Below are 25704 nucleotides of genomic sequence, written 5' to 3'. Positions count from 1 at the left end.
AGGACTACTATAAACGTCTTTCTTTTCATCTGATTCTGTCAACCACTTTATCCTCCTTAGGGTGGTGTGGGGTGCTGGAGCCAATCCCAGCCGTCTCCGGGCCAGAGGTGGGCGGGGCACACCCTCAATGTCTTTTGAATGAGCGAGAAAAAAAGGCGTTGTGACTGTCCAACCCATCACCTCACCGAGGAGGCAGACGATCGCCACCTGTCGGTGCGCGATGAAAAGAGCCGCCCACCGCGGCGGCCGGTGAGAAAAGTCTCAAAGGCGCTCGACTCTTCCACCAGCGGCGAGCCTCGAAAAAAACAAGACACGTCGTTTGCTTTGGCTCGACTTTTGCTCTTTTCGACGTGGCCTGAAAACTTGATTACTTGAATAGGTGGGGTGGGGCGGGGGGCCCGCAGATTCCTTCCTCGGCCCCCCTCCCCCAAGCAAGGCCAAGGGGGGGTGAGTGAATGACAGGTGAATGACGACATTGTTTGGAGCGCTCTTGCGCAATCGCTTTGCTCACGTCCCCACGGCCTACCTGGCCCCGCCCACTGGCCCCGCCCACGGACCCCGCCTCCTCTGACACACGGCGCTCGCCGCCACGGCCACTTTTCTTCAGTGGGAGACTGGACTTTTGGAGGCAGTGACGACATGGAGCCCCCGTTGGCCTTCCCGTTGGCCATTCCGCTACTTCTCGTCGCCGTGACGTCGCAGGTGGGTCCACCTTTTCTTTTGAAACTGGGACGTCTAGCGCCGTCTCTCTCTAAAAAGAGAGGGCTTTCGTGGCAAGCCATGCATCTGCTCCACAGCGATTTCTGCAGAAAACAAGAGGCACCTGACTGCAATCGGTGGATTGCAGTCAGGTGGAAGGTGGCTGGCAACTTTGGTCTTTGGCCTCGTTGACCATTGTCTTTTTGATTCTTTTGGCCACGGCCTGCAGTTCGGGGGCGCTTGGAACCGCCACCTGAGCAAACGCTACACCGTCAACCCGCTGGGATACAAGTGGGCGCATCGAAACATCACCTACAGGTAAGGCAGGCCGCGGCGTCGGCCGGCGCCGTCCGTCCCCGTCGGTCCCCGACCGACCCGGTGGCCTGGGCGGGCAGGTTGGAGTCGTTTCCCCCCACGCTGAGCGCCGACGCCACCAGGAAGGCCCTGCGCTCGGCCTTCTCCAAATGGAGCGACGTCTCCCCGCTCAGCTTCACCGAAGTCCGCCGGCGCCCCGCCGACATCAGCGTGGGTAAGCGGCCGGCCCCGTCCGGAGAGATTCCCGTCCGTGTTCCACGTGGATTTGCGCCCTCTGCGCGTAGGTTTCTACGGGTCCAACCACTCGGACTGCTGGCGGTCGCCTCTGCACCCGTGTTTCGACGGCGCCAACGGCGAGTTGGGCCACGCCTTCCTCCCGCCGCGCGGTGAGATCCACTTGGACAAGAATGAGTTTTGGATCGTCGGGAGGTCCCGATTCAGCTGGAGACGAGGTACGACGACGTCCTTCCCGCTCTCATTCCCAGTCCCTTTCTTCCGCTCGCTCGCTATTTGTCACCTGAGCTGTGTCTTTTTTTCCCTTTTTTCTTTTTTTAGGCGCGTGGCTGAACGACCTGGTGCAGGTGGCGGCGCACGAGATCGGCCACGCCCTGGGCCTGTGGCACTCGGCCGACCCGCGCGCCCTCATGCACCCCAACGCCACCTTCACGGGCCAGAGGGACGTGGGGCCGGACGACGTCCGCGCCATCCGGGCGCTCTACGGTGAGTCGCTGGCCGGCTCTAGCCCGCGTCCAGTCTTACTTTTTAGCCGCTTTGTGAGATGGGGTTTAGCCAAAAAAATCTCCTTGGAACCTCAGGCTGCGAAGACAAGGAGCGCGCCTGCGGCGCCTGGGCCGCCTCGGGCTGGTGCCGCCGTCGCCGGCGCCTCATGAAGAAGAAGTGCCCGCGCCGCTGCCGCTCGTGCGACGGTGAGCCCCCGCCCCGCTCGAGGCTACGCGTTTGGCCGCCGTCCCTCCCCGCCTCTGCCACTTTGGCCCACACGCTTCCCTTTCAGAGCCGCCGGATGCCGACGTGACGCCGGCGCCGCCCCCCAACGTGAAGGTGAAGGTGGTCCCTCGGGGGAAAGTGGTGGCCTTTCGCTGCGGCGGCCGGAACCTGTCGTCCACGCCCCGTGCCAGGTCAATGACCCTTAAAGCACTCCATCCCCGGGAAATGTACGAAGACACGTCGTCCGCCGACGTACGGGCTGACTTGTTCTTTTTTGTCCCGCCACACACAGCTGGTACAAAGACGGCGAGCGTATCGGCGCGTCAGTCCCGGGCCACATCGCCTTGAGAGGTCGCCACCTCCGAATCGTGGCCAACGAATACAACCAGGGCGTTTACACCTGCCGCGACCCCCGGCGCCAGAGCCCCCACGCCGCCGAGTCCTGGAGCGTCCGGCTGAGCGACGACGACGACGCCGCCGCCGCCGCGTGAGCGCCGCCAGCCGGTATTTTGCGGCCGTCGTGGGTGAAATTGCCAATGGGCTCAGAAGAGCAGAGCAGAATCTAGAGGTGAAAAAGCTAGCGCTCGGGCTTAGCCGGGAGAGCTTCCACCCAAAGAAGGACCTTTTTAGGTCTTATTTTGAAAATAAATGATGTAAAATAGATGATGTATTTACTTTCTCACGGAAAAGGGCCAAAAGAGTTTTCCACAGGTCTTGAAGAACTTGTTTTCCCTGCCATGGAGCGCCACAGGTGACGACTTTCCCGGGAACGCCATGCCGCCAGCTCGCCATCTGGATGGGACAACCCGTTTCATGAAATCGTTGGGAAAAGGACTCACCCCCCCCCCCCTTTGTCTGTCACCGGGAGACGTCGGATGGGTAAAGTTTGCTCCGCCATTGTCGCCGCCGTCAGCGCCAGTCTACTTTTCCCAGCCACCACGGACGCCGGCCGCCGCCATCGGGTCGCTCCGGAAACCGGGCGCCGTGGGAATCTTTTGCGGCAAACTTTCATTAGAAATGATGGACGAGCGCGCAGAAAAAGAGTTGGGGGCGCCCGTGGATGGGTGGGTTGCCGTGGCGGCTTTTTGTCCGTCCGGCTCGGAAAAGTGGGAAGGGGGCCCGCCTACCAGCAAACACCAGGCGGCGCACTCGGCCATATTTGCCCACTGGACTTGACGGTTGTCGGGCGGTTTTCCAAATAGTCGACGGCGCTCATGACAGAAGAACAAAGTCATTCCACTCGCGTCATTGGTCATAAGCAGCCCCCCCCCAGCCAAACTTTTATGGCCCAGACAAACTAGTACAAATTGGGACACGTTGGGACGTATTGGGCCCTCATAACAAACTTTATTCATAGTCTCTGTGGTTTTGGTCACGGGACGCACTTTGACCCCCGTAGGACGGGGGAGGGGGCGGGGCCGGGGCCGACAAGAGCGACAAGGACACGTCGGGCAAAGCGGCTCGCCGAATCCAGTCGGGAACGTGGGCGCGGCGCACCGTGGCGTGGGGTCAAAGTGGGGAATGTGGTTGCGAGGGGGGGGGGGGGGGGGGCTGGGCCGTGAGGTGCCCGTTACATGCCCATTCTGATGCTCTGGATGATCTGGAAGATGGCTGCCAAACAAACAAACAAACAAACACGTGCGTACATTTTCAAATCATTTTCTATACTTGCCGACTCATTTTCTCCATTGGGTGCTTCTACCCGTTATTATATTTGCTCAAGGGAAATTGTGGCATCAAGCTTTGTTTGCTTGTGGCGACACGGGGCACGTTGACATTTTTTTTTCCTTTTACATGGGGCCAAGGTCCCCTCGCCGATTGGCAAGTGGCCACCCACCTGCCAATGGGCGCACGTGGTCGGCCCCGTGTTATTCCCACTACGAGTCAGATCTGGATGGAGGTCGGGGATAGCCCGAGACCGCCTTCATCCGCTTCATTTTGACCGGGAGGGGCCCCGATTGGTCCGATTGTCTTTCTAATTTGGTACGTACCTGATCCGCAGACCACAAAGAGGAAAAGGGCCAGCAGCCACGGTCCGACGCCCTTGTCGTCAGTCAGGTTCCTCTGGAAAGGCACAGGCAAAAAAAAACAAAACAAAAAACACGCAAGCGGTGCCCATTAGTGACAAATCTAAAGTGCCCGCCTGCAGTTTAGCTGGGACTGGCTCCAGCACCCTTGGTGAGAATGAGCCACTCAAAATAATAATAATAATGATAACCAAACGTCAGCGCTCACAGCTGCTCTAGCCAGTTTAACTCGATTGGACACGTGTCGTCATCAATGGCATACTTTAAGTCACATACTATCGTAAAAGAAAAAAAACACAAATCATAAGAATTCCTCCGCTTAAGGCTGTAACCAGTGTTTAATTCTATTTATCTTCATTTTGATTTCACCAATCAACATTGTATTCATTTAATAACACTGCTATGCAAATAGGGGTTACTCATTAACACCATAGTAATTGCTCATCATTTAGGTCTGAAAATGTCTTTTTTTAAGGAGAAACCCGGCTCCCTCGTATAAATAGTCCCAAGTTTATAATGTAGCTGTCCCTCAAAGGGTTAACATTGTACTAGTTGGTTATAAAGCCAGAAAACAGCAACAGTAGCAGCAGCAACAACAACACCAACAACAATAAGAACAATTGTACAGTTTGAAAAACAAATGGACTCCATTTTTATGAGTGTACTCCAAGAGTGGAAGGTGCCACGATGACGGACTTTTGACGGACGACTCACCGTGGACTTGGCCACGTTTCCCCTCTGCGTGATGTTCTTGCTGTGCTTCTCGTTGGCCATCCTGATTCTCTGCTTGGCGACCATCTCGCTGGCTTTTTTTCCCCTTCTTCGTTCCGTTTGCTGCTGCCGCTGCTCCTAGCTGACCAAACGACTCTCCTTCCGTCTCGACTCGGTCCCTCGTTGCCTGACGACGGCGCGACGGAAAGTTGGCTTCAGGAGCGATTGGGATTTGTCGACGTCCTCAAATAGAGGAAGGCGCGCCCACTTCTCCTCTTCAAGCTAGCGGCCTCCAACGGTTACGTCCCACCTTAGCTTTCAAAATAAAACCCTTTATTAATTTTTCTCATCCCTGTTCGAAAGAAAAGTGACATATTTGATTGGATACGTTGAAATATCATGGGAGACAGTGTGTTTGACCACACGCTAACCAAATGCTTCATTTGTGCACCTCGCAACAGAGGAGTGATACTTTTATTTTTTCTCACAGAAAAGGACTTCCTGGCAGCGGTCCTCCTTCGAGCAAAACAAATCACGGAACAGGTCGGAAAAAAAAACAAAGAACGCTTGGGTAAATCGACTCGAACAAAAGGTTCGATTTGGGAAGATTTATCCCAGCGTCCAGAAAATGACAGGCGTCCACTTCAAGTCGAACTCCACGCTGACGTGGCAGTGTGCAAGACTCCACCCCCGTACGCTTTTCCGGTTTGGACTCGTTCTGCTTCCGGTGGTTGAAACATGGCGCCGCCTGTCCCGCTCGTAGCAGGTATGTCGTCTGTTCTTTTCCCACCCGGCTCGTTTCTCACGTGCGAACGGCGTCCGTCATTTGAGGTCTTTGTCGCTCCCCTTGCACGAGTCCCATTTAAAGTTGACACGTGCTTGACACGTCAATTGTCGACGGAATGTGCGGCCGCCGAGGAAGCCCGCAAACCAATCGGGCATGTGGTGTTTTGTGTCCCGGCAAGTGGACACCTTCCCAAAATGTTCACCTGACTCCACCTAAGGCCATAAAAATCCTCGATAGTATTTTCCGCACGACGTCAATTAAATGTTTTCAATGAAATATTGAGTGATGTATCATTGTTTTTGTTATGGCTGGTCATCACAAAGTTGCCGTCGTCGTGACTTCAAAAAGCACGTCTTTTTTTCCAAGTTGACTCTTTTGGTAGGGTGACACCAATAAAGCCTATTCCATGTTTCAAAGCCGACGGCTTTGAATACTACAGATAGCAAAGGAGTGGAAATCCATCGGGCATGTGGATTTTCTGGCATTTTTCCACTTGCCTTCCATTTGTATCAACACGCATGCGCTTGTGTTGCTTTCAGTCAGAGGGTCGGATGGAACGTGGCTGTTGGAGGGTCCCCCCGCCTACCGGGAGCATGCCGCATTTCCCAGGTGACGTCCGCTTTTTCTTGAGTTTTTGGTCGTTGGGTGTCAAAGGGAAAAGTTTTGTTTATTGTTTTTTTCAGTAAGTGTGTGTTAAACCCCAATCTCCCCCCCTTTACCCCCAGGGACCCGGGCACCTGCCGCTCCCTGACGTTCAGCCGCGATGGCTCGCTCCTGGCCTGGTGCAACGGCAAATGGTCAGTGTTGGTCGCGTGCTCTCGCCGGGATGCCCGTTCCGTTCCCTTGCCGTCTCAGCTGGAAATGAAAAAAAACATTGACACCCCCCCCCCCCCTCCCCGCAGCGTGCGAGTGACACGGACGGCGGACGGCTCGCCGGTGGCCGCCTTGGAACTCCCCAAGACCGCCCGGCTGGAATTCTCCCCCCTGAACAACGTCCTGGTCACCTGGCAGCCGTACACAAGTGAGCGCCTCCGATCGGGCCCGACCCCCCCACCCCGACGGGACGCTGATTTGATGGGCGCGTTCAGAGAGCGCCGACGCCGAGCGAGGAGAGGCCAACCTCGGACTGTGGGAGCTGCCTAGCGCCGGACCCCTCAAAGCTTTTTACCAAAAGAAAGTGGAGGCCTGGTGAGTGACGATGGGCGGCGGTGGAGGCGGTGGCGGAGGCGGTGGCGGCGGTGGCGGCGGTGGCGGCGGTGGCCGGAGCCTGAACGGATGGGTGACGCAGGTGTCCCGGCTGGTCGGCGGATGAGAAAATGGCCGTCAGGATGGTCAGCAACGAGCTGCACTTTTTCGAGGACAACAACTTTGGTGGGATCCCCGACGGCGCGTGCACGCGTGCCCTCCCGACCTTTGCGCCCGGCCAGGGAGATTAGTCAACGTCCACGCTGCTTTGTGTCATCGCAGGCGTCATCGCCAACAAGCTTCACATGGACAAGGTCTCCGACTTTGAGCTCTCGCCGGGAAGTTATCCAGGCAAGGTACGGCGCCCCTGGTCCACAACAAGAACAAAAAAAGCGCCATTCCTACCCGTCTTCCCCTCACGGCAGGTGTGCGTGTACGTCCCGGGCAGCAAAGGGGCGCCATCCTTCGTTCGCCTCTACCAGTACCCGCGCCTGGATAGCGCGCTAGCCACCAAGAGCTTCTACAAGGCCGACCACGTGGGCATGCTGTGGAACAAGAAAGGTAGACCTCCCGCCCCGTGTCGGGCCTTCTCTTTCTCTCCCGCCGGCCAACTCTCCACCCCCTCCCCCCCCCCCAGCCTCGGGCGTGCTGGTGACGGCCAGCATGGAGGTGGACAAGAGCGGCGCGTCCTACTACGGCGAGCAGACGCTCCACTTCCTCCACGTGAACGGAGAGACGGCGCACGTGCAGCTGGGTGAGGAAAAGCGCCGGCAAATGACTCCCATTGAAGGGCATTTAAAAGCCCCGTTTGTCACGGTGGGCCCGTCCAGCCAAGAACGGCCCTATCTACGACGTGGCGTGGAGTCCCAACTCCACCCAATTCTGCGTGGTCTACGGCTTCATGCCGGCCAAGGCCACCGTCTTCGACCTCAAGTGCGACGCCGTCTTCGACTTTGGGACGGGACCGCGCAACTCTGTCTACTATAGGTGAGGGAGGCACCGTGGCCGGCCGGCGTCAGAGTTGCCTTCTCCGCCGAAGAGTTGCCTCCGCCGCCGCCTCCGCCGCCGCCTCCGGTCTTGACCGCTCGCTCCAGTCCCAGGGGGAACGTCATGGTCCTGGCGGGCTTCGGGAATCTCCGCGGACACATTGAAGTTTGGGACGCCAAGAAGTACAAACAGGTGGGCCGCCCTACGCCCACCCTCTCTCCTACATAATAGGGCGTTAAACCCTGCCCGCTCGCCAGGTGTCTAAAGCGCAAGCGGAGAACGCCACCCACTTTTCCTGGTGCCCGGACGGCGAGCACTTTCTGACGGCCACGTGCTCGCCGCGCCTGCGCGTGGGCAACGGCTTCCAGGTGCGCCACTACGCGGGCGGCGTGGCGCACGAGCGCCCGACGCCCCAGGGCGCCGAGCTGTGGGAGGTCCGCTGGCAGCCCTTCCCCGAAGGGATCTTCCCGGAGCGGGCCGTGGTGGGCGCGCGGCCCGGCGGCGAGCCGGCCCCCGCCCCCGCCCTGGCCTACAGGCCCCCCGCCCTCAGGCACCTGCCGGCGGCGCCCACTTCCAAGCTGGTGAGCGAAGCCCTCCCCAAAAGTCCTTTTTAGAAAATCCCATGCATTTGCCCGCTTTGGGCAAAACCGCAGCGCCCCCTAGCGCCATCTCGTATTCTCGCCGGTGGACGGCTCGGCGGGCGCTCCGATCGCCGGCTCGCTCGCCGGATTTTCACCTTCCCGTCGGACGTTTGCGGCAGCACGAGGAGGAGGCGCCTCAGAACGCGCGGGGGCCCGACAAGACTCCGTCCAAGGCGGCGCTGAAGAATCAGAAGAAACGCGAGGCCCGAAAAGCCGCCAAACAGGTGAGGACGCAGGCACGAGCTCGTGGGATGGCCGCACGCAAAGACGTCGGCATCCGCATGACGACGAGTCGGCTCGCCTGCCCTTTTGACGGCGCGGCGTCTCCGGCAGGAGCGCCAGCCCGAGGCGGAGCCTCCCCCGCACCCCGCCCCCGAAGCCCGTCCGTCGGAGAGTGCCGGCGACACGGACGACGCGGACAGGAAGATGAAGAACGTCAAGAAGGTCGTTTGAGGTGACCGAGGCGCGGCCCACCGTCGAAGGTTTGTGACGTGACTTCCGGCCCCCGCAGAAGTTGAAGGCCATCGAGGAGCTGAAGGAGCAACGAGCGGCGGGGAAAGTTCTGCAGAAGAACCAGGTGGGGCGGTGCGCCGCCCACGCCCGTGGGGAAAGACCCCGGAACGTGCCTTGATTTTTTTTTTCCCGTTTGCCTTTGCAGCTGGACAAAATGCAGAAGGAGGCGCAGCTGCTGGAAGAACTCAAACACTTGGAGCTGCACGCCCTTTGACCTCCGAAAGGCCGGGTCCTAAAGACAAAGTTTGCTGGGATTTGAGCCGAGGCTGACCTCTGTAAATCTCCGTCAAATGCGCCGCCACAATAAAGCGGAAAGCGGGACCGGCTCCATCGTCCAACGTGCATTACGCGGCGCCGGCCCACAGAAAGTATTCTTGTAAAGCATATTGAAAAGACGTCTAATTGACTGCGGGCGACCTGGACGAAAATGTTTTGGAGGGAAGCGGTTAATAAAAGGAAAAAAATCAAGCCCATGAAAGAACTCCGTCATTTGATTTCACACAAATCTCCGGGTAGCCCCATCCAACATGGCCGCCGGCCCTGCCGCATAGGACGGTGCGCTCGCGCCGGCACGTCTCTGATTGGAGCACTCGGCTGCGGCTCGCAGTGACGTTTTAAGGCAGCGACGGCTAACTGCAGTCATGCTCACGAAACTACACTTGAGGATAAATCCAGTTTGAGCCGTCTTTTAAGCCTCTCTCTTTTTGAGCGAACGTGCAAACGTGTCGTCTTGAATTCCGAAACAAGGAAATTGGCCATTTTGGGGTGAGTCAAAGTGAGGCAGCGCACACGTGTGTTATGATTTGAAGACGACGACAAGTGAGTGAGTCTTATTCCCTACGTTTGACTAATGTTGTTCAGAAGGCTCTCTTTCAATCTGCCTCTTAATGTTCCCGATTGCCTTGACAAAAACGCCCCATTGTAAATTGAATAGCGAAAAGCTTTTAAAAATGATGAAAACCTATTTTTTTTCCCAACCCCCCTCATTAAAACGTGAACAATTCGGGCAATGCAGGCACACGAGGCTTTTTTTCCCGTCTTCCCTCGATTATCGCGATTTTTACTTCTTTGCGACTTGTTCTGCTTTTATTTTCATGGAAAACGTGAAAATCCACGCTGAAATTCATAAAGCCAAAGCTATCTATTAGGAAGAAAGGGTATTTTTTATTTGTGGTGACCCTATTTATTCACGGTGGCGCCCATAGAAAATGTAACTAGACTACATTCATCTTCCCGTCACGCCATCATTCGGCGATGAACGTCAATCTACCGGAAGTGACAATGTCCAGCTGGTGAACGGAACGCACGGCCGCGCTTCATTCTTATTGTCCACTCGTCTTTCCGTAGGCGGGATGTCTGGCCAAGGGGCGGAGTCCCCCGCCCGGCAGGTGAGCGTCAGTCGCTGCGACTCCGCCCCACTCGTGTGGCGCACGCAGGACGTGGAGGCGGCGCGCTCCCTCGGCCTGGTGGGGGCGCTCCTGGGGTCGCTGCCGCGGACTCCCCGGCAGAACCTGCGTCTGGGCCGCCCCCTCTTGCTGCTGCCTGAGGAGGAGCGACTCCTGGGGACCTCCCGGAGCACCCTCCCGCCATTGACCTCTGCCCCCCGTGTCCGTACTCGCCCGATAACTATTTTAATCGGGAATAAAAGGGATCATACGGAGTCGCTTGCTCAACGGAGATTTACCGAGTTGTAAAGATTGACGTGCGTTTAGGAGGAGGCGAGGGACGCGCAGGTGGCGCTGTTTCGGGACTCCATGCAACGGAGCTACGAGTGCCAGCGAGTTCTGGCGCTGCAAGAGAGGAAGCGGGCCGTGCTCGGCTCGTTCTCCGCCGAGGGCAACGGAGGTGAGCCCCGCCCGTGGCGACCTTTTACGCCCGCGCCTTATCTCCACTCCGCCGCCTCATTCTCTCGCAGATTCGGAGGCGGAGCTCCGTCGCCGACTGGAGGCCGTGGAGCGCCACTTTGACTTCCCGCGTTCGGCGCTGGCGGTCCAGCTGAGCACGGCCAGGGCGGGGCCCGACCCGCGTGGGCCCGACGCGCCCGTGCCCCCCGGCGATGACGCCCGCTTCCGGGTGTTTGCCGACCTGAGGAGGCGGGGCTTCTACTTGACCTCGGCTGGGAAGTTTGGCGGCGATTTCCTGGTCTATCCCGGTACGTTCGGCGAAAAATACACGTGTGACCACGGAAAGATGAACGACGACGACGTCGCCGCCGGTGGTTTGCAGGCGACCCGTTGCGTTTCCACGCGCACTTCATCGCCGTTTGCCTGCGCGCCGACCAGGACGTGGCGCTCTCGGACCTGCTGGCCATCTCCCGACTGGGCTCCAACGTCAAGAAGACGGTCCTCCTGTGCTCGCCGCGCGACGACGGCGGCGGCGGCGGCGTGATGTACTCCTCGCTCACCTGGAGCGGCATGGTCTGAGACTCAAAGTTCCTTGGACCGCCCGGAGAGACGGCGAGGTCCACGGAAGCGGCCGACCCGATGGCAAACCAATTCAAATGAACCGGGATGAAGGAGCGGGGGTTGGGCTGCAAGAAGCAGCTGACGCCAATCCACTGATTACACTCGCCGGACATTTAGTATTGTTGAACGCTTTGCTCTTTCCAGGTTGAAAGCAAAGCACTCTTGTCTTTTTTTCAATTTTTTTAGTTTGCCCAGCCCTGATAAATAAATGCCGAGTCTGAAGGGATGTTCCCATGTACTTTGTACTTTGTGCTTTTGCTTTGTTGTTCTGTCTAACACCCTTTTGCTACTGCCACAATGAAATTTCCCAAATGCGGGATGAATAAAGTTATCCAAATCCAAGGCTATGTTTTCCTTCATATGTCCAATGCTTCAATTTGTTCGAGGCGCTCGCTCGCTCATCAAACACTACTACTTTCTGCTACTTTCTTGTAAAGGTTTATCGTAAGGATTAGTGATCATTTGTTTTTGTTCTTTTTTATACCCCAGGTTTTATTTAGGTGCAAAACAATAAAACGCCAGGCCGTGTTGATTTTTGCTCAGGCACTCTCCGCGGGCGTCTCGCTATCTTTGCTGTCGGAGCGGTCCTGTCAGGGCGCGTGCGCAGTCCAAGCCGCAACTTGGCCGGCCGCGCAGCTAGTCTTTAGCAGCCAGCAGCGAAAACGTCCAAAATCGCCTCGTCGGCGTCGTGGTGGTCGTGGCTCCTCCACCAAACGACCATGTCCTGAACGTTCCCATCTTCTCCAAGACCAAAATCGTAAGTTGTCGACTATTTGCACGAACGCTGCCACCTTCCCGAGCAGGTGGCTAGCATTATACTAGCGCCAGGGCCGAGGACCAGGTCTTTTTCCCCCTCCTATTTCTCCCGTTGCGCAGTCAAGAGGAAATAGGACAGCGATTCCAAAAGTTCCAATTGAAAAGTCGAGCAAAAGTGGCAGTGGGCAGAGAAAGAGGGGGATCGAGGGAAGAATCAGAAAGAAGTCAACTTAACCCCAAGTAGCTCCGTGCTACATGCTAAGTTTTGCCTCATCATTATTATGAAAATGCGCGTGTGCCGGGCGGGGCCAAGTGACTCCAAAGACTGTTTGGCCTGACACGTGAGCTCACCTCACACGCTCTGTGTCCCCCTCACACACAACTTGGCTGTTTTGTTACACCATTCAATTCTTACATACATTTTGTTGGAAATGACCATCCATTTTGTGCCAGGCCAGGAGCGGACCGCCCCCGTCCTGAAATGTCGCCCTGGTTCCGGGCCCGTCCTTGCCGGCCGCATCGGTGAGATGTGAAGGCCCTGATTGACTTTCCTTCCCAATTGGTCCGCCCCCCCCTCGGCCCCTCCGGAGAGGGCGTCGCTCTCCCGCCATGGATCCGTACGCGGCCTACCACCGGCTGGCCCGCGACCCGCCACGACAATATCAAGGACCCCCGCCGGGCTTTGCTCACGGCGTCAAAGCGGAGGAGACGCCACTCCCCGGCGAGCCGCACCGCATCCCCCGGCCGCTTTCCTCCTCCTCGGCGGCGGCGACGGCAACGACGGCGTACGGGCCCCCCCGCGAGGTCCCAGACTCTGAGGCGCCCCCCAACGTGACGGTTTCTACCTCCACCATCCCGCTGTCCATGGCCGCGCCCCGGCGGCGGCGGGCCGACGACCTGAGCGCCATCGTCCACCAGATAAACCGACTGTGCCGGGCCCGGGCGGGAGCGGGCGCCACCTCGGTGTGCGAGGGCCAGATCGCCAACCCCGGCCCCATCAGCCGAAACCTGCTCATCGACGCCAGCTCGCGCGCCGCCGCCGCCACCGGCGGGGGGCGGAGCGCTGCGCCCCCCGTCGTATTGCCGGCGGCCCGCGTCCAGCGGCGGCGCGCCTGGGCCGGGGGGGCGGAGGACGAGGGGGCCCCTCCCTGCAAGGACCCGCGCCCGGCGGAGTGCGCCCTACTCGGCCGGACCCCGAGCTACCCGTGCAAGCCGGCAGAGGCGCCCCACGCCCACCCCGACTACGGGCCCCCGCCCCGGGCCCGCTTCCCTCTGGAGGCGGCGGGGGCCGAATACCGGCGGCCGGCCGCGCCGGCCGACTTTCCGAGGGGACGCCACACGTTCCCTCATGCCGGCCCCAGAGGCGGGGCGGGGCGGCCACCGGATGGCGCCTGCGCCCTTTATCCCGCCTACCGGTGACCGCCGGGACGGCCATTCGTAGCGGAACGGGCGGGCGGGTCTAGTCTGGCTGGCGCTGGCAAAATGGCCCGCCGTTGTCTTTTCTCTCCAAAATAATAAAAAAAAAAGTTTTCTGCATTTCAGCCTTCCGCCTTATTTGTTGACGCTGGTGTTCCTGCGACTTCCCGAGTGAAAAATGCCACCGGGCGGTAGCATTTTCAAATGGGAAAACTAGCGTTAGCTAAGGTGAGCCAAATTCTCTTAGTTAGTGTGAACTCATTGGACCAGACGAGATGTCCAATTCCTTCTATTCAGGGAGGGACGAATGGCGGTGGAGCAAAGTCGACCACGGACGGCCAATGGCTAAACGGGCAAAACGGGCAAAACGGGCAAAAGCCACAAAAGAATCATTCCAAAAGTCTTTGTATTTTATTCATGGCTGAATCTGAGAATTTAAAAGATCATAGGTCAGAAATGATGGGCCAATGGCGTAACGCCGCCTCTGACGTCAAAGGGGATCCTTCCCAAGGGGGAAAAGGGCTCCCCCTCTGCCCTTTTTGTCCAGCGGATAAGAGGCCCAAAGGCACGGGGCTGGAGTCCGGACGACCGGCGGGGGCGGGTCACGCCGGGGGCGGCGCTTTGACGCAGACGTTGCAGCGGCCCACGGCGGCGGCCCCGCGCCGGCCGGCCTCGGCGGCGGCCGGAGAGCTGAGCCAGAAGCTGTAGATGTTGGCAAAGTAGTGGCACGTGCCCCGGGGGCCCTGGCACTCCACGAAGGGCTGGGGCCGGAAATACGCCAGGCAGCTCCCCGGCGACGTCAGCGACTGCCCTCCGCCCTCGTCGCCCGAGCCCGTGTGCTGCCGACCAGACGGAGACGCGTCAGAGACGGGTGAGCCGAGTACCTTGGTCGGCAAATGACAAAAAAAAACCCTTCCTTCCTTCCTTCCTTCGTAGGACCCACCATCAGGAAAGAGTAGCCGGTCCACAGGCTGGCCCAGTCGGGGGGACACTCGGGGCGGACGGCCGATTGGCTGTGCAGCGCCACGGGGGCCGAGGGCGCCTGGCAGACGGCGCAGCGGCTGATGTGCTCGCGGATGGCCTCCCCGCCCACCGGCAGGGCGGGCACGCCGGCGGCCGCCGCCAGCCAGTAGGATTTGTCGTTGCGCCCGGCGTACGAGCACATTCCCGCGTTGCAGGAGGCGAACGGCATGGTGGAGAAGATGCGCACGCAAGAGCCCGCCTGCCCTGAAATCCAGCGAAAGGAGGAGGAACGGCGAATGACGGCGCCGTCATTTGCCAGGTAAGCGGCCCTGACGGCGCCGTCATTTGCCAGGTAAGCGGCCCTTTTTCTTTTTTTACCCAAGTCCTGGGTGTGGGCCTTCTCCTGGCCTTCCAGGTACAAGAGACTGTATCCCAGCCACAGCAGTCCCATCCCCGGCGGACACGACGGGACGTCTTTGGACTGGCTGTGGATGACCGTCAGGAAGCCCGCGTCGACCGGCCCGGACGGTCCGGGGGGTCCGCGATCCCCGATCCCGCCGGGGTCACCTGTGGGCGGCGGCCAGCGGGCTCGTCACCGCCCTCTCCAAAAGGGACGGCGGCAAACGTCACCTCTGTCTCCCGCCTGGCCGCTCTCCCCCTCCGGACCGCTCCGACCCGGCTCGCCGTCGGCACCCGGCGGCCCGCCGGGGCCCGGTGGTCCCGGACACCCGGCCTCTCCCTTGGTACCTGCGGCGTTGTTCTGGGCGTCACGCCGCCTGGCTTTTTGCCGTGCGGCGTGTCACCGGCTGGCGTCTTACCTTTGAGTCCCAGGAGACCGTCGTCTCCTGGAAAACCGGCACTACCCGGAAGACCCGGAGGCCCGGGGGCTCCCGGCGGGCCCGGCGGGGAGGAAGGATAGGCGTGGCAAGGAAATACCCTGCCCGACTCTCCCTTGGGACCCGGCGGACCGGCGGGCCCCTTTGGGCCGAGAGGTCCGTCCCGTCCCGGGAAACCTCTGGGTCCCGGATTTCCGGGTACCCCCATCAGTCCCAGAGAGCCCCGCTGGCCTGCTCGCCGAGATTGTCGGGATGTGAAGAGCGCGGAGGCCGGAGTCCGGCCGGGACTAGCAATGCTATAGGCTCACCTCTGCACCCCGGAGTTCCAGCGGCGCCCATTTGTCCCGGCGGGCCGGCGAGTCCCCTTTCTCCCTTGAGGCCGGCGCAACCGTCGTCTCCGTCGTCCCCGTCGTCGCCGGGTACGGGAAGGACGGGACCCGACTCACCCCGGTCGCCGGGGAGACCTCGGAGAAAGAAAAAAAGGCATTGGCCCGAGCCGGGAACGGCCCGGACGGGCCTCGCCCTACCTGTCTCCCCATCCGGCCCGGGCTCACCGGGATCTCCCAAAATCCCCGGCGGAGGACTTTGGCAGTCCGGTCCGGGTTCTCCCGAAGGACCGAGCGCTCCCCGTGGCCCTGGAGGGTTACACCGAGACGAGAGCGATCTCGCTCTTTTGTCTCGTCGCGGAGACGGGCGCGGAAATGAAAAGAGGGCGACCGCAGACCTGCGGCTCCCGAGGGGCCCCCGGGCCCCGGAGGTCCGGGCGGCGAAGAACCGGCGAGACCCGGAGGACCGGGAGAGCCTTTGTCTCCGGGAAGGCCTCGCGAACCCCGAGAACCCGGAACGTTGAGACCTGGCCAGACGACAGATGATGCGTTTGTTGTCCGTCGGTGGTTTGTACCCAGACGACGGACATTCTTACCCCTGGTGCCCGTGTCTCCTTTGACCCCTTTGAGTCCGTCGAGGCCGTGAAGTCCCAGTGGTCCGGGAGGACCTGTTCGAAAGAGTTGGCCATGAGCTCCGGCGGGACGATGGAGAGGTCACGCTTTCAAATCCTTCCGGCCAAAAGAGGCTCGGTTCATTTGACCTCTCACCTCGCAGTCCCAACATGCCCGGCGGTCCGGGCGGACCGTCGGCACCCGCATCGCCGGGAAGACCCGGAACCCCCGGGCGACCCCCGCCGCCCGGGGGCCCATCCACACCTACGATACCAGATGTTAGCTCGGACATCTGAGTTCCTCGGGTCATTTTAGAAAGTCAACCCAGACTTTTGGGGTTTTGGGGGTTGGGCGCCCGTACCTGGCGGTCCCGGCTGTCCGGGTTGGCCCGGATCTCCCTTAGAGCCTCTCTGTCCCGACTCTCCCGCGAAGCCCGCCGGTCCGGGATGTCCCGGAGGTCCGGGAGGACCTGACGAGCAAAAGCGCATTTCAAAATTGGAGTAGATTGAGACGCTGATGCTGTTGGACAGGGCTGGCCAAGTCCGGACCTGGAGGGCCCCCGTCATCCAGTCTTTTAAAAAAAAAAATAAATAAATAAAAAAAATCCCCCACGTCTCCCTCCACCAACACACACACACCTGAATCAAATCGTGGGAATGGCAATCAAGCATGTGGACAGCTTGCTAATGACATGATCATTTGATTCAGCTGTGCTAGAGGAGGGGAGGGGGGAGTAATGTCAGACAGAGCGGATCCCGGAGGCTCTCCGGGACCGGACTTGGCCACGCCTGCTCTGGCGATAGAGCCTCACCCAGAGGCCCGGGGGCTCCCGGAGGTCCCTTGTCCCCAGCTAATCCGGATCGCCACGTAGACTCTCCCCGATCACCTGCTCCGCGCCAGCAAAATCGTGATGACGTGCCGAGGCGCCGGCCGGACCCACGGTACCTTTGGAGCCGGGACGTCCTTGCCGACCGCGTTCGCCCGAGCTGCCGGGCCGTCCCGGGTCACCCTGGACGACAAGATCAGACTTTTCTAGACACGTCCGTTTTTTAGTCCTCCTTCCTCAGACTTGGCCGATGATCCAAATAGTGTGGGCTTATGGCTAAGGGGCACAGAGCCGGCGGCAAAGGCCGGACATTTGCACCCATCCCTTCTCTCTGGCGCGGGGCCGTCGAGGCCATTCCGCAGAGGGCCGCAGAGGGCCGCAGTGGGCCGCAGTGGCCCGCAGGGGGGCCGCAGTGGGTCCCGCTCTTTGTTCCAAACCCCTCCGTTGGCCACAGATGAACCAATGAGGTGTCTTCTAAATGAAGTAGCACCTGACTTGAATCCAGTGATTACACTGGCCATAATGTTCAGTTGGAATGAAAAGCGCTCTTTGGGGACCCCTTTGGCAGCCCTTCAAGTCCAGCGCTTATTAGGTGGCTGGATTTGCTGCAGCAGAAATAATGCAGGCTGCGCATCAAGATTTTTTTGACGGGGGACGACTCCATCGGCCGGAACTATGGATTGGAGTTCGGACAAAAGGCCCGCGAGCACCCACGCCCCGGAAGGAGCCGCTTCACGGAAAACGGAGCGCACTTACCGGCTCTCCCGCCTCCCCGGGGAAGCCCAGGAAACCGGAAGGTCCGGGACGTCCGGGTCCTCCGGGAAGTCCGCCGTGGCCCGGAGAGCCGGGCGGACCCGCTGCGCCCCGGACGCCCGGAGGCACGTCCGCACCCGGGTAGCCGGGCTTGCCCGCAAACCCCGGTCTTCCTTTACTTCCTGGTGAGAAGGAAAGAAAGGAATGGTCCGTCCGGCGGGCCGCCCACAAAAGCAGCGCCGTCCTCCCCGCCCCCCCAAGTGCCCGACTTGGCTCCCACCTCTTGCGCCGGGGAAACCGTTGACCCCGGGGGCACCCACTCGTCCTCCGGCGCCTTTAACGGGGACCCCCAGCGTGTCTCCGGGAGCTCCCGGATACCCTTTGCAACCTGGGGGGGACGGACAGGAGCGGGAGACGGGATGGTGTTTGTACGCCACGGTGAAGCTGGCCGAGCCACGAGGATTGCGTGGGAGTGATGTCGCTACCCGTTTCTCCTTTAGGACCCTCACATCCCGGGCCGCCATCTTGACCGTCGAGTCCGCTCTCCCCTTTCCTTCCGGGGTAACCCGGGAAGCCCATCCAACCAGGGACCCCTTGGACACCCTTCCGACCCAGAGGTCCCGTCGGACCTGATGGAGAGAGACCACGATGTTACGTGCATCAACTGGGGTGAGCAAGGGCCTTAAAGGGCCTTAAAGGGGCTCGCCAACCTCTTTGGCCACCCCTCCCTGCCAATCCGGGGTCTCCGCCGGGACCTGCGGAGCCCGGGAGCCCCGGACGACCGGGAATTCCGGGCGAGCCCGCTTTGCCCACGGGGCCGCGGGGGCCGTAACCCGGCCATCCCGCTTGGCCGGGATCCCCCTTCTCCCCCGCGCACCCTGCGGAAGAAGTTTGAGCGGAAATGAGTCGCAAGTCCACTAAACGAACCCGACTTCAGCCCGCTGAAAGAAAGACAAAAAGCGATTTACCCGAGGAGCCGACGGTCCCTCGCGGACCGGGAGGGCCCGAGGGACCGGCTTCACCTCTCTGGCACCGATTATGGAGGGGGCCGGACGGCCCCACGGGGCCCGGTGCGCCGTCCTGGCCTCTGTGGCCTTTTGGTCCCGGGATCCCCGCGAGACCCGGGACCCCTGAGACAAAAGAGGCGGTGTGAGAAGAAGACGACAGACGCTCCGCGTACTCGCGGGAGGCCACGCCCTCGGCCCGGCTTTCTCTCGACGGCTCTGTGCACGCACGGGGTGCGCCGCCAATGGCCGAATCACGGCCGGGCCATTTTGGATGGGGCGCTCACCTGGGAGACCTTGCCGGCCGGCGGCGCCCGGCACCCCTTTGGCTCCCCGAGAGCCCGCCGGCCCCGGAAAGCCAAGGGGCCCCCGGGTCCCCAGGGAAGACTCTCCCCCAGGCCCTCTCAGTCCAGGAACGCCGGGCGCTCCCGGAGATCCTGCGGCAGGGAGGCAAACAGAGAGCCGGGGGGCGCTCATGAGAGTTTGTGGTCTGTCTCGGGCATCGGCGGCCTTCTGTCATTGTGCATTTCTTAACAATGTCTCCTCGGGCAGGACGGCGGTACCTGCTTCTCCGGCAAAACTGAATCCTTCCGCTCCTTCACCTCCCGGATGGCCAACATAACCCGCTGGTCCTGGCGGAGCACAAGGACGAGGACCAGGATGTCAGGTGGGTCACCGCGACCGATCAAAAGTCCGGCGGCCGGGACCGTGGGTACCTGCCGGCCCGGGCCCACCCGGAAGTCCAGACCGGCCCTTTTCTCCTTTGCCTCCGTCGGGTCCCGTAAAACCGTGGAAACCGGGAGCGCCGGGATGTCCCGCCGGACCTAAAACGGGGGACGGGCAAATGGAATGAGCGGCCGGAGGACACGTCCATATCCAGCCGCGGCCTTTCTGCGTCAACCTGTGTCTCCGGCCTCCCCCTTCTGTCCCGGGGCTCCCGGGTTTCTGGCCGCGCAAGGAAGTGTTTGGCCTACGGACGGCGGCGGCGGCGGCGGCGGGTAAGTGGTCAGTCTAACGTTGGCGAGCTTGCCATTTTTTCCCAATGACCAGACGGATCTTTACCCCGAACACCTTTGGGGCCGGGGAAGCCGGGGAATCCCGGAGGGCCGGGGGCGCCCGCCTCCCCCCGCTTTCCAATTGCACCCACGACACCGGATCCCCGGGGGCCGGTGGGCCCGGTCAGTCCCGCCGGGCCGGCGGGACCCGGGAGGCCTCGGTCCCCCGGAGCACCGGAGTAAGCGTCTCCCTGGAAGCAAGAAGAGAAAAGGTAAGTAGGCATGGAAATGTTTTTTTTTTTTGTTGTTTCCTTCCGTGCGGTGTTTGGCGAGGACCTGAAGGCCGGGGTTTCCGGGAAGTCCCGGGAGTCCGTCCTGTCCTCTTGTCCCAGCCAAACCTTGTGTCCCCGCAACACCCGGCTGGCCTCTTTCGCCCTTGTGGCCTGAAAAGGGTGGACGAGACCAACAAAGGCTAGCAGGCATTTCAAGACTTTTGCTCGAAAATGGGCGTTTGCGCTTAATTTCTCGGTCGCAAGTGGCCAAAAATGGAGCCCGACCCGGCCGGCGGTGGCTCGACTTGCCTTTCATTTCCACCACAACAAAGTCTCCTTTGTGACCCTTGAAGCCTTTGAAACCGGGGAAGCCGCCCAGACCCTGCGAGCCAAGTTAATTTGGTCGGAAGGACTCCAGAGAATCCTTTGTGGCATCTGCCGCCGGCCCTTCCACTTCCGGACCTTTGCCGGCCCTTACCGGTGGTCCCGGCGCTCCGGCGTCTCCCGCCAAGCCCCTTTCCCCTCTGGGTCCTCGAGCTCCGGGGGAGCCCGGGTAGCCCGGCCGTCCGGGGTCCCCCGCCGAGCCCGGGGGCCCCCTCGCCACCGCGGCGGGGCCGCAGGAGCATTCTCCCGGGCGACCTGGCGGAATAGGCGTCCTTTTTTGTCACGGCCGTCGACGTGGGATGGGAAAAGCTGAGCCCGCTGACCTTTAAAGCCGGGAATTCCGGGGGGCCCCGAAAGTCCCCGTTGTCCGGCCTCTCCGGGTTCTCCCGCCACGCCGGCGAGGCAGTTATAACCTTGATACAAAACACGGTGCAAAAAAAAAAGAATGTTCCCTTCCTTAAAAGAAATGCCGTCTTACCGGGGCTTCCCGGTTGTCCTTTTTGTCCCGTGGCTCCTGGGCTTCCCGGCCTTCCGCTTTCCCCGGGCGGGGCTAGGTCGTCGAAAAGCCGCCCCGGATCTCCTTTGTCTCCTCTGCTTCCCGGGCTCCCCGCGGCTCCCACTCCACCGGGGGCTCCTAAAATCAGCGGGGGGAGGACGGACGGGGCTCAGTCGGCGGCCAGGCTCCCCAAGGACGGAATGACGCACCTGGCACAGATCTGCCGGGGAATCCGCGGGGCCCCGGCGCTCCCGCGGCGCCGCGGTCTCCCGGCGGGCCCGCGGCCCCGGGGGGGCCCGGACGGCCCACGTGGCCTGGAGCGCCAAAGCAGACGTGGTCAAAAAAGCTTTGCGCTGGGCGGGCGGACGGATGGCCGCAAATGCCACGCCTACCCGGATGGCCGAGGACAATTTCCCGAGGGAGACCTTTGAGACCGGGCTCTCCCGTCACGCCCTGGAAAAGCCCAAAGGATACCGGCGCTGTCAAGCGCCGGGCCCGTTTCCCGGCGGATCACGCGGGAATTGAGAGCTGACCTTTGGCCCCTCTTGTCCGATCAGACCCGGGAGACCGGAAACGCCCACGTGGCCCTGAAACAGACAGACCGGCACTCGGCGAAAGTCGGACCATGGTTTTGGAATCCCCCCGAACGCGAGGGGCACCACGCAAGGCGGCTGACCTTGGCTCCTTTGTGACCCGATGGCCCGGGACGTCCCGGGAGTCCCTGGGGAGCGCACAGTCAGAGTCACCACCGGTGTGTCGCGCCACGGCACGGTCTTCCTGGGACATCCAAGGACGTCCAAGGATGTCCAAGGACATCCTTGGACGTCCAAGGACGTCCAAGGACGTCCAAGGACATCCAAGGACATCCAAGGACGTCCAAGGACATCCAAGGACATCCAAGGACATCCAAGGACATCCAAGGACATCCAAGGACATCCAAGGACATCCAAGGACATCCAAGGACATCCAAGGACATCCAAGGACGTCCAAGGCCATCCAAGGACGTCCAAGGACATCCAAGGACATCCAAGGACATCCAAGGACGTCCAAGGACATCCAAGGACATCCAAGGACATCCAAGGACATCCAAGGACAACTCACCCTAAGTCCCGGAGGGCCCACCATCCCTTTCTCCCCCTCCGTGCCAGGAAGTGCATCCAGACCCTGAAAGTCGGCCCATTTGGAATCGAGCTCAGTCGGGGAAAATTTTGCCACGGCGTTACTCACCGGCAGACCCGGCGCTCCGCACGCCCCTTTCGGCCCGTCGGCGCCCTGACGGGGGACAAGAGACAGCGTGGCTAACGAGGAGGGCCCGGGCCCCGTCGGAGGCGGCGGCCGCCGCCGGGCGCACTCACCTGCTCTCCTTTGACGTACAAGTCCTCTGGGGGGTCCACCAGCTCGAAGGGTCCCGGGGGGCCCCGCAGGCCTTGCTCTCCCTGCAAAAATGCGCAAAAATGAAGGGCCCTCCGCGGGTGGCCAAAGGCAGCGGCCGGCGCAAAGTCCAGAGCGCCACCTCGTCTCCTTTGGGGCCCCGCACCGATCGGCCTCGTTCACCCTGAAAGCCAAAAAGAAGGACGGACGGATCTGGCCGGTGCCGACGACAAGGACCTCAAATATACTAGTATGCTAGTTTTAGTAAGGTATTGGAAATGCGCTCGGGTCTCTTGGCTCTCCGTGGCGGCGACTTACGGGTAGACCTCTGGGACCCGGCGGGCCGGAAAGACCCTGCAAACAGGCACAGAGTGGGTCACAGTCTCATCGGGCTTAGCCCCAGTCTGATGCACCGGCTCACATTGACTCCGTCGGGACCGGCGGGACCCGCAACTCCGCCGGAGCCCCTGGGCCCCGGTCCACCCTGCGTACGGACAAGTGGGGCGTCAGGCGGGAGGGGGTCAAGGTCAGGGGGACGAAGGCAGGGCTCACCGTCAGACCGGGAAGTCCCCCGGGGCCGGCCCGGCCCTACGAGACCACAATGTCAACGTCGCCGAGCGCCCATCTCGGATGTCAAACCCCGGCGTGACCCGGCGGCTACTCACGGGGACTCCTGGATAGTCCAGGAAGAAGAAGGTGGGCTCTCCCGGAAATCCCTTGGCTCCCCGGAAACCCTAAGCCCAGACACGAGTGGCTCCGTCAGGCCGGGCCCACCTCGGCGTCGGAGCCGGAAGGTCCGGTCGCTCACCGCTTCTCCGCCGACGCCCGGCTGCCCGGGCGTGCCGGGGTTCCCCGGCTTCCCTCGGGTCCCGTTACATCCGTCGGGGCCCGGCGGACCGGGTTCGCCGCCTGCGCCCGGATGGCCCTGAAGTGGTAAAAGTCAGATTTGAGCGTCCAGCCAAAGGAGGCCCCCCGGATCCGCGCGCCTCTTACCGGAAGCCCTTCCAGACCGGGAAATCCGGGAACGCCGACCACTCCCTGAAAGCCGAGGAAAGAGAAGCAAAGCCGTGGCGTGAATCCCCCCTCCGGCCGCTCTCGGCAAGCGGCGTCCTATTGGCTTATTCACCGTGTCTCCCTTGGCTCCCGGATGTCCGTCTGGGCCTTGGTCTCCTCGCTGGCCTTTCTCTCCCGGGAGTCCCCCGGGGCCCGGGAAGCCCGGGGGTCCCTGGGGACCCTGCTGCCCGAGGATTCCCGGGTAGCCCTGGGGAAAGCAAGCGTGGTGAAAAGTTCCACTGACCCCCTCCCCGTGGGGCTTCTGCCATTTGTGCCGGGCCAGGTTAGTTTTGAATCCCCCTAAAGCAAATTGCCTTGACATTGACCACATTGACCCAAGCTAGTTAGAGTGGAAAAAGTCAACCCCCCCCCCCCCCACACACACACCCCCACCTCATGCACCCCCTTCCCGCCTCCCGCTTTCCCGACTAGCGGGCGAGTTTGATGACATGTGACAGGTCTGATCTCTGTTAGTTTTTGCTTTCTCCACTTTTGTGCGGCAGTATTGAGGGGTGAAATCGGCGAGACAGAGGCTTTGGCGGCCAGTGGACCCCCCCCTCCCGTCCCCCCGTCCTCGGCCCCCGGCTGTACCAACACGCCTTCCCTTATTGCAACAATTGGACAATGGGGCCACGCCCACGTGGCCCACGGGGCCGACCGTGAGAAAGCCGGGGTCCGGGCTCTCCCGACCTCCGCCTCGACCCCGGCCCCCCGGGCCCCGGGCTCAACGTTGGCCTTTTGCGGCTAACGGTCAGTGGCTTTTCTGGCTCTTGCCGACTTCCTCCGGGCAAGACGCGACCAAACCCCGCCCCCCCCCGGCCCCGACGGAATGAGGACGGCGTGTCTCACCCTCCCTCCTTTGTCCGGAAAGCATCGACAGGTGGCGCAGTCTCGCCCGCCGCACACGTCCGCGTCGTCGCCCTGCAGACAGTGGGGGTTCAGAAGGGAGACACCTTAGTCACGGCCTTCTTTGGCGACATCTGGTGGGCGGATTGAACGGGCGGGGGCCACCCGGCGACTTGGAGCCAGAGAGCCCAGTCATAACGCTCGGCTTCCCGCCATCTCATGGCGTGTCGCCCGCCGGCTGTTTGTTTTGCCGGCCGCATTCCTGCCGCCTTGTGTCAACCCCGGTTAGCAGTGGAGCGTTTCTATCGCCGGGCAGGAATGCCAACGCCAATGCCGCCGCCGCCGCCACCACAGACCCTCTGCGACAGATCTTATCTCTGCCATCTTATCAAAATGCACCCGGCGAGAAGCCGTACGTGGCTCAAAAGGAATGGCACGCTGAGCGGCGCCAAAGACGGGGAGCGTCTTTAAGAAAAAAACGGGCATATTTTTGGGGGGCGCTCACTAGCTTGCTGTTTTTGGTTGCTCGCTCCCCGTTGGCTTTGGGCCACTTGAAGCTCACGTTTTGTCCATTTTGAGGTCACCTGCCGATCATTCCCGATCGGTCGGGTCGCCTCCCGTTGCTTTTTGCCCATTCAGATCACTTCCTTTCAAATTCAAATGACTTCCCGTCCACTTTAGGGGATCGATCGGTCGCTCTCACAGTCAAAAGGTTAGCTCACTTACCCCAAGAACGGCCGTGCTGGCTAGAAGCATCAAGAGGCCCCTGAGGACACAGGTGGACAAAGGAGTCATGTGAGGAGTCACGGCGGGATGGGGGTAGGGGGTGGGGGGGGTCACAAAGTCAAGGAGACAGAGACAAGAGGTAGACGCCAGACGTGGGAGACGCCCGAGCGGGTGGCTTCGACGGGAGCCTTCGTACCTCAGTCTCATGTCGATTCCGCGGGTGGAGCGGAGCCCGCTCGTCTAGGGGTCAGAAGCCACGCCCCTTCCGGACGGGATCCCCCACGCGGCGGCTGCGCCGGCCGGACCCAAAAAAAGGGGCCGCGAGACGGACGTGGAAACGGCCGGTTGGCGTGACGCGCGCTTTGAGCAAAAGGCAGGAGTGCAAGAGACGGACGGCGCCCTCTCTCGTGGCCGTCTGCGGCCCCGGAACCGCTCGTGGCTCTCCCCCGCCACGGCCGTGACAAGTGACCTCCGGTGGTTCCACAGTTCCGGTGCCCGGTCCGACACGTCCAAGCAGATTGACGGGCGGGTGCGCGGCCTTACCTGGGCAGGTGCGCTGGCCGACTGTTGCGTCTGGCGACCGCGGCGCTGGCTGCTGCTAGCACGAGAGGGAGGGAGGCGGCGTCTGTCCCGTCTGTCACTCCTCACGTGGCCCAAGAGAGAGGGGCGACGCGGCGCGGCGGCGGCGGCACGGCCCGCAGTCGCGCGGACCGGCGCTTCCGGGGCGCGCCGTGGCCGCCTTTCAAAATAAGAGTGGCTCTTTGGAGTTGGAGAGAATCCCAATTGTCACATCC

General features: G+C 61.4%; 6 protein-coding genes across 12 annotated transcripts; 4 read left to right on the top strand and 2 right to left on the bottom strand.

The window, feature by feature from the left end:
* Window positions 1–118: 118 nt before the first annotated feature.
* Window positions 119–2623, top strand: mmp23bb (matrix metallopeptidase 23bb). The gene is made up of 8 exons (XM_077722703.1): window positions 119–702; window positions 929–1017; window positions 1095–1228; window positions 1299–1466; window positions 1570–1734; window positions 1830–1940; window positions 2027–2150; window positions 2252–2623. Exons 1-8 carry the CDS (start codon window positions 640–642, stop codon window positions 2448–2450), a joined length of 1053 nt encoding a protein of 350 aa, XP_077578829.1. The 5' UTR covers window positions 119–639; the 3' UTR covers window positions 2451–2623.
* A 663-nt stretch (window positions 2624–3286) lies between these two features.
* Window positions 3287–5005, bottom strand: serp1 (stress-associated endoplasmic reticulum protein 1). The gene is made up of 3 exons (XM_077722704.1): window positions 4701–5005; window positions 3951–4023; window positions 3287–3570 (listed from the first exon to the last, which is right to left on the bottom strand). Exons 1-3 carry the CDS (start codon window positions 4782–4784, stop codon window positions 3530–3532), a joined length of 198 nt encoding a protein of 65 aa, XP_077578830.1. The 5' UTR covers window positions 4785–5005; the 3' UTR covers window positions 3287–3529.
* A 202-nt stretch (window positions 5006–5207) lies between these two features.
* Window positions 5208–9278, top strand: eif2a (eukaryotic translation initiation factor 2A). The gene is made up of 16 exons (XM_077722702.1): window positions 5208–5463; window positions 6024–6093; window positions 6210–6281; window positions 6387–6505; window positions 6573–6672; window positions 6773–6855; window positions 6952–7025; window positions 7095–7230; window positions 7307–7423; window positions 7500–7656; window positions 7764–7848; window positions 7914–8237; window positions 8417–8521; window positions 8631–8741; window positions 8809–8874; window positions 8956–9278. The coding sequence occupies exons 1-16, from the start codon at window positions 5436–5438 to the stop codon at window positions 9022–9024; spliced, it is 1716 nt and encodes a 571-aa protein (XP_077578828.1). The 5' UTR covers window positions 5208–5435; the 3' UTR covers window positions 9025–9278.
* Window positions 9279–9391: 113 nt separating this feature from the next.
* On the top strand, window positions 9392–11497 carry tsen34 (TSEN34 tRNA splicing endonuclease subunit). 5 transcript variants are annotated; one of them, XM_077722661.1, is made up of 5 exons: window positions 9392–9629; window positions 10158–10417; window positions 10523–10655; window positions 10726–10962; window positions 11093–11497. In XM_077722661.1, the coding sequence occupies exons 2-5, from the start codon at window positions 10163–10165 to the stop codon at window positions 11422–11424; spliced, it is 957 nt and encodes a 318-aa protein (XP_077578787.1). In that variant the 5' UTR covers window positions 9392–9629; window positions 10158–10162; the 3' UTR covers window positions 11425–11497. The 5 variants fall into 5 exon arrangements, with proteins under 5 accessions (XP_077578787.1, XP_077578785.1, XP_077578789.1 ...); XM_077722659.1 differs by having other exon boundaries at window positions 9392–9633; XM_077722658.1 differs by having other exon boundaries at window positions 9393–9575.
* Window positions 11498–11808: 311 nt separating this feature from the next.
* LOC144200980 (uncharacterized) lies at window positions 11809–13567 on the top strand. 2 transcript variants are annotated; one of them, XM_077723391.1, is made up of 2 exons: window positions 11809–12032; window positions 12490–13567. In XM_077723391.1, the coding sequence occupies exon 2, from the start codon at window positions 12641–12643 to the stop codon at window positions 13448–13450; it is 810 nt and encodes a 269-aa protein (XP_077579517.1). In that variant the 5' UTR covers window positions 11809–12032; window positions 12490–12640; the 3' UTR covers window positions 13451–13567. The 2 variants fall into 2 exon arrangements, with proteins under 2 accessions (XP_077579517.1, XP_077579516.1); XM_077723390.1 differs by having other exon boundaries at window positions 11811–12032; window positions 12485–13567.
* Window positions 13568–13836: 269 nt separating this feature from the next.
* col4a4 (collagen, type IV, alpha 4) lies at window positions 13837–25586 on the bottom strand. Of its 2 annotated transcripts, none has more exons than XM_077723389.1 (46): window positions 25107–25586; window positions 24911–24950; window positions 24188–24259; window positions 23412–23546; window positions 23279–23323; window positions 23094–23210; window positions 22951–23019; window positions 22838–22873; window positions 22707–22769; window positions 22604–22639; window positions 22428–22469; window positions 22270–22350; window positions 22142–22186; window positions 22016–22078; window positions 21591–21635; window positions 21448–21501; window positions 21307–21367; window positions 21124–21228; window positions 20897–21052; window positions 20742–20831; window positions 20513–20673; window positions 20344–20416; window positions 20099–20205; window positions 19839–20013; window positions 19669–19737; window positions 19484–19591; window positions 19331–19399; window positions 19055–19204; window positions 18732–18893; window positions 18474–18641; window positions 18249–18392; window positions 18044–18151; window positions 17767–17945; window positions 17130–17193; window positions 16996–17070; window positions 16546–16653; window positions 16341–16448; window positions 16169–16240; window positions 15971–16099; window positions 15774–15881; window positions 15555–15710; window positions 15229–15477; window positions 15041–15157; window positions 14789–14977; window positions 14391–14674; window positions 13837–14286 (listed from the first exon to the last, which is right to left on the bottom strand). In XM_077723389.1, the coding sequence occupies exons 1-46, from the start codon at window positions 25115–25117 to the stop codon at window positions 14050–14052; spliced, it is 4935 nt and encodes a 1644-aa protein (XP_077579515.1). In that variant the 5' UTR covers window positions 25118–25586; the 3' UTR covers window positions 13837–14049. The 2 variants fall into 2 exon arrangements, with proteins under 2 accessions (XP_077579515.1, XP_077579514.1); XM_077723388.1 differs by having other exon boundaries at window positions 19830–20013; window positions 25107–25585.
* Between the last annotated feature and the right edge of the window lie 118 nt (window positions 25587–25704).

The sequence above is a fragment of the Stigmatopora nigra genome, chromosome 8 (genome assembly GCF_051989575.1).
Source record: "Stigmatopora nigra isolate UIUO_SnigA chromosome 8, RoL_Snig_1.1, whole genome shotgun sequence".
NCBI lineage: Eukaryota > Metazoa > Chordata > Actinopteri > Syngnathiformes > Syngnathidae > Stigmatopora > Stigmatopora nigra.
This window is presented reverse-complemented; position numbering and strand designations above follow the sequence as displayed.